This window comes from Thunnus maccoyii, chromosome 8, assembly GCF_910596095.1.
Source record: "Thunnus maccoyii chromosome 8, fThuMac1.1, whole genome shotgun sequence".
Lineage (NCBI taxonomy): Eukaryota > Metazoa > Chordata > Actinopteri > Scombriformes > Scombridae > Thunnus > Thunnus maccoyii.
Window position 1 is genome coordinate 9151712 of NC_056540.1, and position 19934 is coordinate 9171645.

A 19934-nucleotide genomic window follows, 5' to 3' on the forward strand; every position below is an offset into this window, starting at 1 on the left:
TGCTATAAAATAATATTTATTACTGCATACTCTCAACAAATACATACAATATAAATGTAATTCAAAACACCAGGGCCAATATTCACATTACATTTTACTTCAACCTCACATGACCTCCTAATGTCTAGCTTGGTGGTCCCATACTTGCAAAGCTGCTCAGATCTTCCAGTTGCTTTTAGATGTAGCTAAAAACAGGGTGAAGATGGTATAAATAGATGTGATCACATACTGCATGATCAGCTGATTGGAGCGCTGTTGCAAACTCTTACAGTAATACAGTGGCAAAGGAAATGTTTTGTCTCAACATTCATCTATTAAACATAAATCCAGTCTATTAGGAAATGCTGCTGTGTGAACAAACACATTGGGCTTCATGCAAGAAGCACAATTTACGAGTGGTCCAGACCTGTCGTACCTGTCGTGAACAGATCATCTCTGCCTTTCTTCACAGAGGAGAAACACTTGTTTGACTTATGATACTCAAATTAACAAAACAAATTGAAGGCTAAATTAATATTCTGTTTACCATATTATCATCGTCAAGGCTGAAAGGTTTTTTAGATTTAATCATTTTTATGGCCATATTTTGACGCAGCAGCTTCTACATTTCAGTAGTTGTTGGAAACTTCTCTCACTCCGACAGCTGCCTCCGTGTGTCTCTGCAGGTCTCTGTCCACTATCATCTTGCGTTGCAGCTGACAGTAAAACATCACCTGTAGATTTTATATTCTCTCTAATATCTCTGTGACTGTCAAATCCCTTGACTACCTCCTATCATGGACGGCTTTGCTTTAGAAAGACATTTTAGCATGTCAAAGCATTCCCTCGTTATTTCTGTCACAGCACAGAGCTGCTCTGATGACACGTCAGCTGGATTAAAACATTTCTAATTGTTCTGGGTCTCCTAATAGTGACATTCCTAAATTTTAGTGTTTTGTGGACGCTCGTATGAGCAAACCTCACAGAAAAAAAAGAGTTTTAGAATAAAAACAGGAAAATGTTCTTTCATGAGGCCAATTGTCTGGTTGTTGAGCACAAATTAGGTTGTAAAAGAACATTTGCTTAATAGTGTGATATAGAAAACACAGGATATGTGAGTTTTCCAACACCACATCTTAGTCACGATGTACTGAGAGCAAAAAAAGCACCGGATAAAATGGATTCATCTTGCTTGTACATCAGTGTATGTGCTCACTACTGCCAGAGTTAAAAAGTCATTTAGGTTTAAAGTTTTGGTAAAGCTTTATAATAAGAGTACAAATCATATATTTAAGTAGTGCTTAACTAATGCATAACTCATGATGATTTAATGCATGAATGTGCAGGTTTCCTCAAAGGATAATAAGCCAAAACTAGTGTAAATACTTTTTTCTTCATATGTTGGCATCACAAGATTTATCATAAGTATGTGACTACTTAGTGTTTGCGGCAACCTCTAGCTACATCTGTCTTAACTCTAAAGTTATTATGGAATATTGGGACTATCTCTCTCTTCCACCCACTACATAATTAATTTCTCATTATGAGATCATTCTTTAGCCTGTATCTCTCCTTTACAATTGTTGATTAAACACATTAAATCAATAATAAATGTTACCTGCATTTATCTGATCACTATATTTAATGGAAAGAACTAATACATCTAAATAATTTCTATGCTCATTAGGTAGTAAGAGAAATTTTAAAAAAAACATTCACTTCTTAAAAACACCCAGCTGTACACAATTTCTTTTACCCTCGGAAAGCTTTTAAATGGGTCAGTTTTAGAAAATGTATTCCTTAAGAAGCTCTTAGAAGTAGTTTCCAGCCGTAGGAATCTATGAAACATGACCACACGCTGATGGAGGTGAAATATTTGAAAATAATAGACGATCACCTCGTGTAGAAGGTTAAATAAGCTCCGTGTGTTTTGTGATATTTTCTTAGAAAAATAGAAGCTACATTGAGATGAGTTGAGACTTTTTACACAGTGGAAATGGAGACCATTTACCAACAGCATGAATACTGCAATAATACAAGTACTAATAATGACCTCTTCTGTGTAGCATAATGGGAATCATCTGGTATTTGTCAGTGTTCTCGGACAACAGCTGCCCTCCACATGACTTAAAGCAGCAATGATTTCCAGATAAAAGATTTCCGATGTACGACTTTCCCCATGACTGGAGCCCTTTTTACCCTGGTATGATGTCACCAGGGCACATGGGCGTTGAGTGGTGACAACATGCAGTCGATTGCCGGATAATCAGCCACTGATCGTTTATATATGAGGAGACATGCTTGTGCCTTTTTTAAAATAAATGAAAATGCTCACACCTTTGAGGCTTTTTGGAAAATAGCTCAGGGTTACATTTTCCCTCTATTTTTCCCCGTGAGGTATTAAAGCTTCAACAGGTTATACTTATCAGTGCTGTTATTCATACATGAAGCACTAAGGCTAGATATAATCATAGGTCTGCAATCTGAAAGTAAATAATACTGTACATAAATTTACATGTGGCCTAAAAAACATTCTCCATAAATGTATTACCATAGTGGTCCTCTGAGAGACTTTTAGTCCTCTACACAAGCCTCAGTGTCGAGTATGAACAGATTTATGTAGCCTCATACTTTTTTGCAGTTAGTGTTACAGCATGAACAGGTACAGTCCTGTTAATTCATTCATCAGTTGCGGTCGATCCTTTTATTACAGTCTTTCAGTCTGCTGTGGGTCCTGTTGAAGTGATTTCTACCTCGCTCCACTTTTCCCTCCTCACAAGTGTCTGATCACCGGGTATTTGGCAGTGACGACGCTGTTTCTCTGTAAAGGGAGCTGCTGGGAACGTGGGTTTGGCAGAAGAGGTGTGTGATGAGTGTGTGTGCGTGTGTGTGTTTATGAAGAGCTTGTGTATTTCTGACTGGAGCGGGAGCTGGAGCGGTCTAGTCCGTTCCCGTGGCAAGAGCCCTTCCACCGTCCGCCTGAACCTCGTTCATCCAGGGGAGATGTTCTGTAGCACCAGCAGCACAGGCAAGACTACGAGACAAGAACACACACACACAGTTATTAAAGGGGATGTATCATGCACATTTTCGGGCCCATATTTTTATTCTGGGGCTTTACTGGAATATCTTTGCATGATTTAAAGTAAAAAAAACCTCCTATTTTATCTTGTACTGGTGCTTTACGCAGCCCCTCAGGTTAGCGTCTATCTAAAACTGCTGTTTTAGCTCCTGTCGCTTCAAGGCCCCCCTCCCGATTGGTTAGCTTCCAGTGGCTCCAGAGGTTACATAAACAAACAGTAGTCGGATTTCACTTCTTTTTCTTGTTCTTTACTCAAAATGGAAACAAATACGTCTGTATATGTTTGAGCCCAAATCCATTCCGAAATAATCAAGTGGACAACATCAACAATGTGTGAAACAACCTTAGCAATTAAGGCAATGGAACAGATTGCCATTTGCCATTTGTGGGCTTTCACAAACAATCTGATGTCATCACCAGGAGCAAGTAGAGGTAACTTTGCAAACGTAGCGGTCAGAGCAGGCTGAAACCTGGGCATTTGACTTGCAGGGAGCAGTTTCATATACGTTCACTTCAAGTTTTGGAACTTTGACCATGTTTAACATACTGTAGATATCCAACATCATAACAGGATAAAAATAACTGAAAATCACAAAAAGCATAAAATGTCCCCTTTAATGGCTTTTTGTTGATTTTTTTTCTAATAATACCATATTTTAGCTAGTGTGTGTCTTCTTACCTGGAAGCAGTTTTTAAACTTCTGGCTGACAAAGTAGAGGGCAATGGGGTTAATGCAGGAGTTTAGGGAGGCCATGTTGATGCCGATGTAATCCATCACTAACAGGAAGCTGACAAGAGAGAAGGCAAAGTTAACAGCAAAGACTACAGGAAGCAGAGAACGATGTTTTCAATAAGTTTGCAATGTATTTGCTTTGCTATATTTGTAGCTACCTGAGCAGTTCACAGCGGTTGGGGTCATTTTGGTCATAGATTGTTTTCTTCAGAATACGGCTGAGATGGAGCGGCAGCCAGCAGAGAGCAAAAATCAGCACGAGGCAGAACACCGTCTTCGCCACTTCTCTCCGCTACACAGACAAAGACCAATATTGTTGGTACTGGGTGCCTTCGAGGCTCACAGATTATGGTTACGGTGGTTTGAATTTGCATGTATACCTGTTTCATGTGGTCGTTGAGTGCAATCCGCATGCCTTTTTTGCGACTGAGCATCTCGCAGGACATGAGAGTGTAGAAGATTCCTGTACAGGCCAGTGGGAAGCAGAAGTAGAAGCCAAAAAGCCACCAGTCTTTCACATCCTGGTAGAACTGGAAAAGAAAGAACCACTCACAAAATGTGCAGCAACAAATACAACATGTACAACATTAGTATGTTCCTACAGATGAGTCAGAGCAGGAATGCGGCCTTGGGCCAGATGCACTGGAACAGAGCAATCACTACACCACATAAATACCGTATTATAAACAAGGTTACAGATGTTTCTTATAAACGTATCCATAGAATTGGTCCTGTCAAAACATACATTGTACAAACATGTGAAGTTGAAGGTGATGTGAAACTCTGAAACACTTGATGACTTACAGTATTTTGAAAGTGTTATCTCAAAGATTAAACTACAGGATTTTTTCAATTTCAACCTGAAAAAAAAATTAACTCTCTTTTATTTTCATGATAACACAGAATACTGAAATATGTTTCAATATCAGTCTGCAAACTGTTACTTATTTGTTTCAAGAAATATTTTAAAACATATTTTAGTACTATTTTTATGTCAATGCCAATGATTACACACACACACACACAAACACACACACACACAGTGTATACACACAGTGTATACAGTATACAGTGTATATATATATATATATATATATATATGTGTGTGTGTGTGTGTGTGTGTGTGTGTGTGTGTGTGTGTGTATATATATATATATATATATATACATATTTAATACTACCTGTCTGAAGCAATATGATTTTAGTTGAGACATATTGTTACAGCTGGTTATGGTTTGAATATAGAGAGATTTTTTAGCAAACTTCCAGAACTTAATATTTGTTAAATTAAGTTAATATTAATATGTTAAATTAGGTCAAGACTTTGGTTTGATACACATTCTATTATCTATCTATCTTTTATTGTACTTGTTGGCTCTTGTGGAAATTTTAGTTTTGAGTGAATTGAGGACATTTGTTCGATGAAGTCAATACACCACTGGCTCAGCCTGAATTATGACTCTCTGCTAATGACATTAAACTCAAATTACACTTCACTGACTTAAAATGACAGATTATTCGTGAAAAGACGTAGACGCAACTTTATATTTTATTTCCACCGTGTCCACAATCCCTTCAAGGCCTTCTGGTTTAAATAAACTTGACATATCTACACATTGGAAATGTCTGCATTTTCATTTTACTGTGCAGCTTCATAAACATGCCATGAATATTATGAGAAACAGTCACGTTCACATGATTTAGACGCATTGTGTATGTATTGTATTACAGTTTTTGGAATGACTAATTCTTGTTGGCAGAGCTTGAAAACGAAAAAAACAAGTCTTGATTAAAGAAACACACTAGTTGTGTTGTTGCTGCTCAGGCGCTGTGCTTTGAAGTGAATCAGTTCTTCAGGACTTCAGAACTTGAAAGTAACATCAGGTGCAGGCTGAGCAAAGTCCAAGTATTTTTTTTTCATAAGTTAGCCTTAATAGAAAGATCTAAATCAGATGAGATCAGAGATCTAATGTGCAAGATGTTTTGGCCAAATGCCTGTGAAGAAATGATAACATGCAATCCCTAGCAAAACTGTCGAATTGATACTTGATTACATTCTGCAAAGCTGAAGTTATTTTGATCGTTTGAGGAAAATCGAATTATCCATCTGGTTATCTGTTTAAGTTTATTATGTGGTAAAAGGCATTCCATCGCCTGTTATGATCTCACATATTTCCATGTGAATGTAATGCAGCTTTTCATCCTTAACCTGGGTTGTCATTTTTGGATAAAAAGAGCCCAGAAGGTGTCAAGAATAATTTGTTAGCCCCTCTAGCAGCGTGACTCTAGGGTCAGGGATGCCGGTTGGCCCACCACTTCAGTCCAAACTGAGATATCTTAACAGCTATAAGACGGACTCCGTGAAATTCTGTAGACACATTCATGGATGAAGCCTAATGACTTTGGTGATCTCTGGCGCCATGAGTTAAAAATTTAAATATGTCTAATACTTTTGTTTACAACCACATACCAGCAGAGTAATGACATTTCTGTCAGTTTCAGCAATTAGCAAATGTTAGCATGCTAAAAGACCTAAACTAGGTCACATACATCAATATGTTAACATTGTCAATGTGAGCATGAGTTAAGCATTTAGCTCAAAACACTGGTGTGCCTTTGAACAGCCTCAAAGAGCAGCTAGCGTGGCTGCAGACTCTTAGTCTGGCCGAATGTAAGATGTTAACACTCTGTGCGCACAGAGAGCACAAATGACATTTTTTTTAACATCTGTCTGGCTCTGTTCATTTACAAAGCAGAGATAGGTACGTACGGTTTTGAAATACCTGTACTTTAATCAAATCAATCAGATGCGAAGGGTTTGATTGAAATCCCTCTTGTATTTGTACACCGCTCAAATATTCAGTTTCACTGGGAAATATGTAACAGTACAGACGCTGAAGATACTCTAACTTCCATTTCACTAAGACTTTAAAGTACATTTTAAAGAAACTTCTGTACTTCTTTTTAAGATTTTGAATGCATGTCTTTTAATAGAGTTTTATTTTAATCATTTTCTGTACTGCTTTGGCAATATTGGTTTGGGATCTGTCATTTGAATTTGAATTATTTTACTGACGTAAAGAATTAAAATCCCTCTTCCACAACTGCTGACATGATACTCATCTAATCCTCACAGTACGTACCTTCATAAAGCCGGCGCTCTGCTCTGGATGCAGCAGACACACACGCAGCTTGTTGCCTCTGTACGGCATCTCCAACATGTCAAATGCCAGCGCCTCGGGAACCGCCAACACCACAGCAGCCAGCCAGATCAAAGTCACCTCCACTGCTTTCCACAGAGGGATCCCCATCCCCTTTACTCTGCTCCATGATGTCACTGCATGGTAGCTGCACACACACACACACACACACACACACACACAAACATATGCTTTAGCCGTGTTAATAAAGCACTAATATGTGTCAGGCGTGTGCGTAGAGTGGGAGTGTACTCACCGGTCGATACTCAGGGCACACAGGCTGAGGACGGTGATGCCCACTGAAGCTTTCTGTATGAACGGCATCAACTTACAGACGTACACCCCAAAGGGCCAGTCCTCAGCTATTAGCTACAGACAAAAATAGTGGAGACACACAGACAGGAAAGAGATTTGAAGTTAGAGAAATTTGAGGAGGGTCACCTGTGTAAACACACGGACAGACTCTTTGAGGTTCATTTCGGGGTCCTTTCTTCCTCGTGTCTTACTTTATTACTACAGCAGCCAAAGCCAAAACCAATAACAGAGTGTGCCTCCTCTCTGATAAAGTCCTTCTCCCAGGCGGGACCAAATCAGTTCAGCATCAGGACATGTCGTGTCTTTAACAACAAATCTACTTTGTACAAGTCAGCAGATCTACAGTATTGTCTCTAGGGTCTTGAAAGAATGACCTTTCATATAAAACCACCCATGTTATCAATTCAGCACATGCTGAATCTTATCATCATCTTAAATACACCCACTCTTTTCATGCTTAACATTACAGCTTGAGTTGCAAATTTGAAAAAAAAAAATCCCAGAACTGCAGGACCTTTAAAGCTATGAAAGTATGAATCAGAGTGACTGTTACTCTGATTTTCCTTGATAACGCAGCACAGCGTCCCAGTTTCATTCAATCGAAATGAATCCTATCAGATTTGGAAAATAAAACCCATTTTACATATTGTTTTCTTCTTTTTTCTTGGAACCTGCGACTGGCACACAGTTGTAGTTACAGTATGACTGGCACATTGGGCCTCACACGCGAGGCGAGTGAAGAAAACAAAGGCATAGTTTTTCCTAAAATCCCCACACTTCAGTTTTCCCTAACAATTGGCTCACATCTGCTTTTATTGAGTTTTTAGTTGGAGCGATCCCTTATAGTTGTGGTAGTAAAGTCTGCTCAGTCTATCCTAAAAAAAAAGGAAACGAACAAAACCACACAAATCACAGTGAACGTAGAGACAAACCGCAGAAAGAAACTTGTAAATCACAACTAACCGCAGGATGTGCCAAGAAAGGCGTTGAAAACAACTCAACCATAACTATGAAAGTGCAGTGCAGGGGAATGGCTTTAGATTAAAGTCATACTAAATTAGACACAGGCCCAGGGTTGTATAATAAATTGAATTAATTTAAGTAATTTGAAGTTATGGCATCTTATGATTTTATGTCAAATAAACAGAGAAATCTGATCTAATGGCTACATAAATGATAAGGACATATTCAACAGTTCCAAAAGGTTCTGAGTGTTTGAGACTTGGCAGAGATCATCAGTCAGAGGAAACACTGTAAACAGACTGACACACAGGATGAACGTGGTTACCTTGAACACATTGATGGGGATGGCGATGATAATATAAAGCAGGTCCCCCAGTGCCAGGCTGCCAATCAGGACATTGGGTCCGTTCCTCATACACTTGTTCTTATATATGATCCTAAGCAGCGTTGAGTTGCCGATGATCCCCACCACAAAGATCAGGCAGGACACGATGGTGTTCACATACTTGAAGGCGTGCTTGATCTCCGTAGGCTTTATGCACATGGGGGGGAAGGAGCCCCGCGGTCGGCCCGGCCGTGAGGGTGGAAGCAGGATGGAGGCGTTGTTCTTGGAGGGTTCTGAAGCTTCAAGCCCGCCTCGGGAGTCACGGATGAACCGAGAGGCTCCAACCTCGGCGACCATCAGGAGACACAGCAGAGCGACGGCCCTCATCCTCACACGAGCCTCGCACTCACACAGCAAGACGTTTGCTCACTCAAAGTCACACAGCAGTCTTCAAGTACACACTCACACACACATATTCACACACTGGGCATTGCCGTGGGCCTGGAAGCGCGGGTCTGCGTCGGAACTTGTTTTTCCTGCAGAGAAAATGGACAAATAATCATGTTACACACAGAGAGGAAAGTAGTTGCATGTGTTCAGCAAAACAGTGATACATGCTTTCCAACATGCATGCTGAGGTTATTTATTGAACTGGTGATACTTAAGTCTTTAATGAACAGGAGAGGCTTGTGAGTTAATTTGTTGACAACAAAGAGAGTAGTGTACCCAGTACAAACTGTTTTATTTTTGGTGATGAACTAAGAGCAAAAGCATCTTCACACGGCAGGGAGACAAACTTGTTTAACATTTGAGGCTGATATCAGTCTTTGTCTGGCATCCTGGGTATCACCAGTTTTATATGTAGGCTACAACATCATATGTAGGGTACACACACACACACACACACACACACACATATACCCCAGTTAATTAAAAGAGATGAATGCCATGCTTGATTGCAGGTGTCATAGGAATTTTCATCAGAATTTTTGTTTTTAAAAATCCATTAAAATAGCAAGAACATCACCAGCACATGTACACAATATATGTCATTACAACTATGACAACTAGGGCTGAAACATTTAGTTGATTAATCGACAGAAAAGTAACTGCTAACTTTTTAAAACATGTATTCACTACTGATTAAGCACAAATGCCAAACATTTGCTGGTTCCAGCGTCTCAAATGTGCATATTTTCCACTTTTCTACATTTTATACATTTGTAAAATGAAATTTCTTTGTGTTTTAGACTGTTGGTTGGACATAAAATGCAATTTGAAGACATCTCCTTGTAATCTGGGAAATTGTGATGGTCATTTTTTCACTTTTTTTATTGTCTAACTTGATTAACAACATAATTGACTAATTGAAAAAATAATCAACAGATTAATCAATAAATCAATAATTAAAACTTTTGTATGATGAAAGGTAGGTCTGGGCGATATGGCCAAAAATGTTATCACGATCAGTGATAATTATTGATCAGCCGATATTGATAATTATCATGATGAATGTCAAATAATTATTTCTATTTAACTTTATTTAAACTTATTTTTAAGTTTAAAGGCTGATTTTTGCTCCTGAGTGAAAGTTAATTGTGGTTTTAAACTTTTCTTTATGGTCAGAATATGACAAACACTTGTCAAACATGAACATTCAAAACAATTATAATGATGAAATCTTTTTTCAATACAAAATATGAATTAATAAATTAAGTAAAATCTTTTTTCAGTCCTTTTTCCTCAATAAAATTAATATAAAAATAGAAAGATTAAGTGCTGCTTAATTTAATAGAAAAATTCAGTGCTGCAGTGTGATACAGTTCACATGTAAGATGGCTCAGACTGCAGTTAGTGTAAGTAAGTGTAACCCAGGTTATTTTCTGAAGCTACATTACAGATGTCCCATAAACGCCTCACATGCAGACTATTGGTAGATGCTACAATTTACTGATGTTCCCTAAATGCCTCAAATGTGGGCTACTGTCACCAAGCCCCTAAGAACAGCGCAGGCCTTGAAGCCAATTTGACATAGTGGCCAAACCATGTAATTACAACTTCTGGGTCTGTCACGTGATGCTATTGTGCCCAAAAGGACTTAACTAGCCCCCAGTAGCTGGTGCGAGCTAACCCAGCCTTTCAGTTTATTTATATTGAACGTTTATTGAATGTTTGTTATAGGAAATTTATATCAAGATAATTATTGTGATAGTTTTATCGCCCAGCCTTATGGAAAAGTACTATAAAATAAAGGATAGGGGGTGAAATGAACAGAAAAAGAGGGGGGTGGTGAAAGATAAAACAGAAAAATAGGAATAGTGATAACTGAGTTTATATATTAGATGGGGAACAGTGTTTCAGTGTGTGCGTGTTAGTGAGTGTGTGTCTGACAGAGATGCTTTCTCTCACAGAGGACTCTAGCAAGGCTGTGGGCCTCCCAAGAATCATGTGTAGCCCCCAGAATGCCCTGAGGCGTCTCAGGATAAATGAGCGGATTGACAATGGTGACCATATCCATAGAGACATGCTATAAAGGCGCACAATCATACACACACACACACACCACACACATATGCACACACAAACACTCTCTCAATCATCTCTCCATCTCTGAACAGATGTCCAAACACCATGGTTTGGAAAGTTTAAAACAGCATTTTTGAACACATCTAAGCATGTCCTTACACTTATATGCAGAGCCACTAACACATCATAAAAACACAGACACACACACACACACACGCAGACAAATACTCTCTCAAACACAACTGGCATTGATAGCTGCATTTGACTCAAGAACACAGAGGCTTGTTCTGTTCACACACACAAAGACAAAATCACATGGATGAACTCACACACATATCACAAGAAATCAGTTTTGAAAAATTTGGCCATCTTCCATTCATATCTTTATCATCTCAATAATGCCTTTGTGCTGGCCTGCCCTTACACAAGATGGTAGCTCATTAAGCTATGTTAGAGCAGGATTGTCTGATCTAATTGGAAAGCTGAGTTTTAATTGGGCTGATCCCCTTAATCTAATAGATTTCACTTTTGTAACCATCGTTGACCTTTAAGCTCTGCTGGCGCCACATCTTAGAAAGAAGGAGGAGGAGCGGCAGGGTGAAAGTGGAGGGAATCAGAAAATGTATGTTTGTACGCAGGAAGAGGGGCATGTTGAAAAGTGCGAAAAAACAACGAAGCACGGGAACAAAATGGCAATAAAAGAGGTCAAGATTAACGTGAATGACAGTTTGATCTACTGTAGTGTTTGGAGGAACAATGGGAGGAAAAGGAAAGCACAGGAAAGGCAAAGTCAGAGGAGGGGAAAGACTGAGAGTTGAGGTATGCCTGAGAGCGCAGGAGTCATGAGAGTGACCTGAAGGCAGGAGGACAGCGAAGATGGCAGGAAGATGTGGAGAGGGTGGATCCACACCAGCAAATAACTGAGAGTACTGCTCCAAAGTTACAGAATGAAACCTGAAGTTTCAGCAGATTTATAAAATGGATTCTCATTAATTTGGACAAATTGGAGAATTAACATCCACAACATTATTTTGTTTTCATATGGATGCTTTTTTGGGTGCAAGTCTCTTCATATTTTGGATCAACAAAAAAGGAAAGTCTTATAAAATTACATAATATTTTGAATGGGATGGCATAATGTTATCATGAATGTTTTGGATCTGGCTTGATTATTTGATGAGGTGTAATAACCAGTTCAAAGTATAATTCAGCTTTTTCTGTGGCCAGAATCTATCAGATGTTTTCAGGAACTTTTAGGATGTGTTTAGCTGGATGTAAAAACTCCAAAAAGATGCCTCACAAATATTACAAGACTATGATCAAGGACGCAATAACACAAACAGCATAAAATGTAAGGCAACATACTCTGAAATAAATAAAAAAATATCATGCTTTTGTTGAAATCGAGTCACAGAAGTGTTTTTGACTCTGTAGTTTTTTAGTGTTGACATTTCAAGGTGTTCCTGTTATTTTGTCCCCCATGTGTCCAGTTTGGAATAACAGGAACACCTCATGGTCATAACAGGAATACTGAATAAGAGTCCAAATGCAAACACCAATATACATGCCATTACAATGCCTTTTTTTTTTCCAAAGATGGGAAAAGATTAATGATGGATGACTCAGAATAAAAAAACAAAAAACAGCAGAGTTTAAACTTTACTGCACTTAAATACACGGATGTGACAGATTCAGTTTATAGCTCAATTTTAGATTCTTTGTCAAAGTGTGAAATGTAGTTTTTCTGCCAGTTCCCTGCTGTTAGAGGCCTCCACCATGAAAACAGCCCATAAATCCTGTCTATCCAAGACAAAAAGCCAGTGAGCTCAGTTTCACCCTTTTAATTTAAACATGTTATTGCACATTGTGTCATGTGTCAGACTGCGCTGCATGAAGCCAACGCACAAGGTGCACATAGCTGCAGGTGGTGAAACTGAAAAAGTGTGTAAACTGTGTGTCTGGTATAGACACATCAGCACTATCAGTGATTATTCGAGCTGCAACAAAGCAAGCCTTCTATTTTCATCTGCGTAACCGCATGAAATTTTTGATATCACCATGATATAAGAGCCTTCAGTCCAACACGTCGGCTTTAAATAGGTTATAAAACTCCAGAACGAAAGACTGAATGAGTTTTAATGGCGGTAAATCTGAAATTCTGCGGTGTATGAACAAAACAGCGAGGCATATTTGACATGCAAAGTTGTCGTTCTGCATTTATTTCAAATGTGAAATGGTTTACGCAGACTCACGGAATAAAATCATCAAACTTTATTTGAGCGAATAAGTTAACAGATAGATTCCAAAAACTCAAAAACAAGACAGATGGACAAAGAGCCTTTTTTCATGTAAAATATAGGTTTTCTTGCCGTTATAAGAACTCGCAGTAAGTAAAGTCATGTGGTTGTGGTTACTTCTGCACACTTCAAACAACTCCTTTACCACTTACACTTGAAGTCTGCGTTTAATTAAATTAAAGCCGTTATCAATTAATCTTCCAAACATTTAGTCTAGACTTACCGGACCTTGATGTTGTTGTGTAGCCTGCGTGTTCAGGGCCAAAGTTTCCCGATCAATATTCCAGCAGAGTTCCGCTACTTGGCTTGATGCTTTTTTTTATGATTACGTTTTCTCTAATGTGTTCCAGTGGTGAAAGTTCACGGTGTGTCCAGCGTGTCCTGCAGTGTGTCCGGATCCTCTCCCTGCTTCGTCTGCGCTCTGACGCACAGAGCGACGGTACGAGGCTTTATAGCCACGAGCCGGGAGGCTGCACAAACAGCCAATCACATCCCAGACACGAGCATCCTTCCCTCTCCGCTGCCAGGACGCGACTAAAATGCACACATGAAGTTTTTCAGCTCTCTTACAACTATTAAATATTTCTTTTGGTTATTTCGTTGATGACGCACACATAGTGTCGCTGCAGCGTGGAGATGAAAGACGAGATGCAGCTGTAAAGCTTCAGTAGAGGACTCCAGGGTTTTCCCCCTCAGGATCTTACTTTATAACACAAGATACACACACTCCCTGACATCATCTTCCTCCGGGAAAAGCACTTAGGCTATCAAAACTATTCAGGTAGATGTTGGCTCCACCTCCGTTTTGTGACATTTTATGTTTACACCAAATTGCATTGGGGATTATTGCATTTTTGGTTATACAGTTAGTTACTCTGGGGAAAAAAATATGTTTGATGCATTGATTTAACAGTATAAAGCAATTAGACACTTACTTACTTACTTATCCTCTTCCTTATGTCCCTCTTCTGGGACATAAGGCCGCAATTACGCCGCCCCTTTACCCTGTCTCGTGCTTTCGCCTGTGCTTCGTCCCATGAGAGACCCATCTCTAAAGCAATATAAAGCAATTAGACACAGCAACACTTATACCCAGCAACAACCAATAAATAACTTCTTACTGGTTTATGTATCTTGAATTTACTGAATGGACTGCATTTAGTATTTTTAAGACAAAAAAAAAAATCTACACTTTTTCCCATTTTGATCGGTAACTGTGGCAGAATTTGATTGAGAATTTGAAAGACATTATTGATCATGAGTGAGCTACATTTTGTCTCCCAGACACATTAACATGCATGGCATCTGTCATCAACTGTTACAATTACTTGAAACTGCAATTTGTTATCCTTAATCTTAATGTTTTCTTGCATAATATTTTATGTAATATTGTAGAGACACTATCCGCCAGCAGGAAGAGTTTGTGAGTGCTCGTTGTTCTGCGCATCCACCGTCAGATCAACACATGCATGACCATAATACAAAAAAACGTAATACAGAGAGCAATTCATGAATAGATGCATGTGAATGAACACATATCAATAATTGCATAGTAACAATCCAAAACAACTCACAACACTTCAAGAAACTCACTTCTCTTTCAATGCTTGTGACACACACATGCACACACACTTACACTTGCACATGTGCAAACACACACTCACACCAAAAAAAACAGGAGCAATCTCGTAAAACGTCCCCACCCCTCGCGCCGTCACCACTGCCATTAAGCTGGTGGGCGCACAAACACACGCTAACACACGCTCACACTAACACACTAACACACCAAACAAAGGACCTTTCTGTGGAGTCTGTTTAATGACACCCATCCCCTGCTCTATTTTAGGAGGCAACTATTCCTGGTGCATCATTATTGTCATTAGCACGGTCTCATATTATTAAATCATTAGTAGACATTATCACCATTATGCACATAGTTCTATGCATTATCTCCCCTCAACTCAATATTGAATTGCTCTGCACCTGTGTGTGTATGTGTGTGTGTATGTGTGTAGCCTATGTGTGTATGTGTGAGAGAGACAGAGGAGACAACATGCTGTGGCCTTGGCATAAGGATGCAGTTGGATAGTTACTGTAAACCTCTTCCTGATCTGTAAACACCCTTCATCCTCTTGCGTAGGAAACAAGTTTACTTTGAACTTTACAGTCGTGTACTGTAGTTCCTGATAGCGTCTGAATTTCAACAAGTTCGTTTTCAACCAAAAAAGGGTCAGAGACGGAAAAAAAACAAAGGTTGACTGAAAGACAAACTGTGAGAGACGGATTCCACTCTTCATGTCTTTCAACGGAGCTAATGGCTGAGGAACAAGGCAGAGCTCCGTCTTCAGGCTGATGTCTAGAGGGAGGAACCTGACTAAAATTTCTAGGATAGGATGCTTCATTGTGCACCACATGGCTGCTGGGGTGCAGAGATGTCATCCTCAAGTTTGTAAAGAGTCTCTGTTTCTTACATCCCCCCACCCCCCAGTGTTGTTCTAATCTTTCTGGGAATGTTTTTTAAAAAATGTCCCTTTACTGGAACTTTTCTATCACTTCATTCCTCAGTAACTTTGCCTTAAGAACTAGAACCAGACATTGATATGTGACAAATTAAATTTCAATGTGTTGTTCCCTTCATTTAAACACAGTTTAAGTCACAAAAATAATCTTTTTTGCTCACTTATGCTCTTATTACATCAGCTTTACCTCTTGAAGTTTTGAGTTCCTTTAAAGATCCTCTCAAGACAAGTTTTAAGATACAGTTAATAAAAAAAATAGTCTGCTTGAAATAATAATTTGTGTCTGATGTGGTTTTTCCACAAAAAAAGCTCAATTATCTTATAATCCTACTCAATCACCCTCATTGAAAAATCCAGCCTCTATGAATATGCAAATATATTTCATTTCAAAAGTTGAACTACTGGACGCAAAATGTCTCCAACTTCACTGTAAAGTCCATTGTCAGTGTTTGTGCACTAGAGGCTTCAAGTTTCCACATCATACTTATGTAAATTGCATACTAGACCGTGATTGGCTCCAAACTAGTTGTGGTGTCACAAATCTTGCTTGTGGGTATGGTTTAAACTACAGTTTTCAGTGAGCTCAGAGAAACTTTCAGCAGATGAATGTGAAAACAGCTAGTGTCAAACTCTGCACGAACATCATTCTTCACAGTGAAGCTCAAACATCCAACTGAAATAACAACAAGCAAAACACATTTTTGAGTGGAGGGGGACTTTAAATTTAGGGGGACAAATCATACTGTATCACAACAGTTGCAGTGTTACAACAAATAGAAAAACTAAATGCATGTGCATCATATCATGCACATTTTCCCACGACATCTTTGCATAACTCGGAGTCTTGAGACATGAGACACATCAGGGTAACCTGGCACCATCTCAAATCACATTAAGGTTTTGTCTTTGTGTCTATTAAAATAATATATGACTGCTATCATGTGAAAACCCTGTAACTCCAAATTTGCTGATTTTCATGTGTGATTTTCATATAAAGGATTACATGGTCATCCATGGGTTGAAAGAATTCTCTGAACTCTTAAGAGGCTTAAGAAAACCTTTGAAACCCAGCAGAGAAGTTCAACAGACATCAAGCTAATAACAAGACTGTTTTTCTTAGTCTGAATCTTTGAAAAAGAATATATGAATACATATTTATAAATGAATCTGAAGTCCTATAAAAGGCACATCCAGCATGGTGATATGGATTATGGGAGAAAATTCAAGAAATCACTGGCCGATAGACACTCCAGATTGGGAGTGTGTACTGATATAAGCCAATGATTCATACTAAATCAGGCACCAAAGATATAACCCTTGACATAAATCAACCAGCACCAGGGGGGAATGTTTCCTCCTGAAGAGAAGTGTATGGGAATGTTTCCTTATGCTGTAAATCTAAAACTTATGTCTAAAACCAAAAACTCTTTCTGCAACCCCTCAATAACAGCATCTGCAATATGAACTTTCAAAATGAAAATCTGATTATTTTGAAGCTTGCTAAATGGATTAGATGGTAACTGCATTGTGATTGCCTTGCTTTGATAAACTCTGAGAATGTGGAGCATGTTTGTTTTCATTGTAGCATCTATGAAAAAATGCATGAGTCAGGTCAAATGCAAAGATTCATAAGAGCAAAGCTGTAATGGTAACAAACATGACAAACAACCATTGCTTCATGATTTTTTCTTGCAGAACTCTTGAACTCAGAGGGATCAACACAAGGGGGGAGAGCTGGTTTATTCAGTGGTCTCATGCAATGGTTTGCATGCACAAATATACACAACAGAAAATAATTAAATCTCTGACTCTGTCAGTCACTGAGTTTCTCATAAAAGAACAGCACACAGCAAAGGAAAAACAAAAGCATAGAATAAAGAAAAACATTTTGCGAAGGCATTCAGAAATCTTCTTCATCTGTCCCGTGACTCCCCCAAATAACACAACCCCCACCGCTCTGCACCCCCACCACCCCACCCAACATTGCAACACTCGCACACACACACACACAAAGAAACTCACACATACACAGTGTTGCAACCTTGCAGCTGTCTGGATGTTGTTCGTGCTTCTGATGTCCCATTGGACCAAAGCCTTGAGGTAATGATGTGTGTTGATGTTTGTGTATGATTCTTTGAATCTGATCCTTAACCCCAAACACGGCTGCTCCAATGAACTGTGCCTATTCATGTAGTCTAGTTTCATACAGCAGCCTCTTTATCTTCACATATTTGAGCACAGAAAATATAGATGAATGTGCTCAGTAAATCAGGATGAACCTACTGAACTTTATGGATACTATTTTAGAGAAAGGGCAGGGTCAACCCTACTCCTCATTCACAGTTTCTTCAACAACCATGACACAACCTGGCCAAGAATGACTTCACCAGAAGTTCTTCTATTCCTGTTTCAGCTCGGTAGCTACCATCAGTTCTCATTGGCAAAGAGAACATCAGGCATTGCCAGCTTCCTGAACCGGCCAGTATGTGCTCTTTTCACAATAGTGGGTCTTCTTCCAAGGATTTCCCCAATCGGTGATCTGCTGTGAGGTGGAGTATAACATCAGGACTAATCATCCCTCTGGACATTGATTTTATAGTGCTTGGCTATACTTCCTTCTTTTTTCACAGAGCAACTCTTGATCATCTTTGGTTTCGTGTGAGCTGAAGCTAAACATGTTTGAGGAGGGCTTGTCATAGATGTAGGCCGATGCTTAAAGGCAGTTCACTGGGTGTCATAGTGACCCATTTAATACCTCAGAGCTGCATGCAGGTTCTTTTGCAAAATACTTCTAGTAGTGACAATGCAGCTGTTTCCCGCCAAGTTACAGTTTTTCTTGATTGCTAAGACACATTTCTTGAAATTATGCTCCATTTGCCAAAACTCTAAACACAAATGTTTAACTGCACACTCATCTTCAAACACTTCAAACTCCGACGTCAATACCAAACTCTCCACTCAAAACCATGTAATCTTGCATCTAAACCAAACTTTGCCTTCAGACATCACAGAAAAGCCATCAAATACACAAACACTACAAAATAGTCATTACAAACTGGAGATATCAATTCAAAACAGTACCGTAAAAACCTGTTACTGCAATGAATAATGGTGCTTATGGTTTTGCCCCCAGAACAATCTCTTTACATGATGAACACAATATAAAGGCACAACACATGTATACATTTTCAACATTTTTAATTCCTCAGTGTACTGTAGTCATAAACTGAAATTGAGTGAAAAAGTAAATGTACTGTAAAAATATGCAACCGATAAAGAACGCAGAATACAGTGAAATCTTTTCCATGTATTTACCGATATAAACCAATGAAAAAACTGTTTGTACTTTAAGAAAGAAATCACATTTATTCTGCTTCAGGTCTTTGTGGATCCATTTTTCCAAAATAAGTGAACTGACCCATGGCCCTGTTATCTATCTATCCTGAGGTTTTGACTGGTGTGTGAACAATTTTGACTCATAGTGTTTCCACCTGGAGAATTGTGTGTTAATTGGGTTCCAGCTGTGATGAATTGAGTTAATGATATTGAATGCCAGTGCTTTCTAAATGAGCACCTGAGTGAAAACAGGGGAATAGTGTTTATAGTTTTGGGAAAGATGGCGTCATGGTTTGGGATATTAAGTTAATAGGCCCAGTTATAGTGTGTAAGCGGTCAAGGAAAACTGTAATGAAAAGATTTCCATTGGGCATTCTGGGCATTTTCTTTTTGGCCATTTGGGAAATTCTGCCTTTATTCAAAAGTAGACAGTAGTGAAGTGATGCAATAAAGAGGGAGAATGATATGCAACAAAAGTCCCGAGTTGTGAAACTGGGGACATTACAGTTACAGTAAATGTTTCACGTCCTAACCACTAGGCTACCACAACACCAAATATTCTGGCTGTTTTCGGGTGCCCACGAAATGTACGAAATTGTACATAGACCGTTTTGCATGCTTTACCTACAGGAAACTGGTCGAGAAAAAATGAAAACATA

General features: G+C 38.9%; 1 protein-coding gene across 1 annotated transcript; it reads right to left on the reverse strand.

Moving 5' to 3' along the window:
- On the reverse strand, positions 1-14266 carry LOC121902439 (endothelin receptor type B-like). The gene is made up of 8 exons (XM_042419751.1): positions 13644-14266; positions 8598-9133; positions 7251-7363; positions 6938-7142; positions 4175-4324; positions 3953-4086; positions 3741-3849; positions 1-3013 (listed from the first exon to the last, which is right to left on the reverse strand). The coding sequence occupies exons 2-8, from the start codon at positions 8982-8984 to the stop codon at positions 2873-2875; spliced, it is 1239 nt and encodes a 412-aa protein (XP_042275685.1). The 5' UTR covers positions 8985-9133; positions 13644-14266; the 3' UTR covers positions 1-2872.
- Positions 14267-19934: the final 5668 nt, after the last annotated feature.

What these genes read in the sequence shown, in the direction of transcription:
- LOC121902439 (XM_042419751.1), bottom strand. Translation starts at nt 8,984, where the DNA reads ATGAGGGCCGTCGCTCTGCTGTGTCTCCTGATGGTCGCCGAGGTTGGA. An exon ending in TCCCCATCAATGTGTTCAAG is followed by an intron (nt 7,364 to 8,597) that starts GTAACCACGTTC and finishes TTTTGTCTGTAG; the next exon opens with CTAATAGCTGAGGACTGGCC. An exon ending in AGTTTAAAAACTGCTTCCAG is followed by an intron (nt 3,014 to 3,740) that starts GTAAGAAGACAC and finishes CTTGTCTCGTAG; the next exon opens with TCTTGCCTGTGCTGCTGGTG.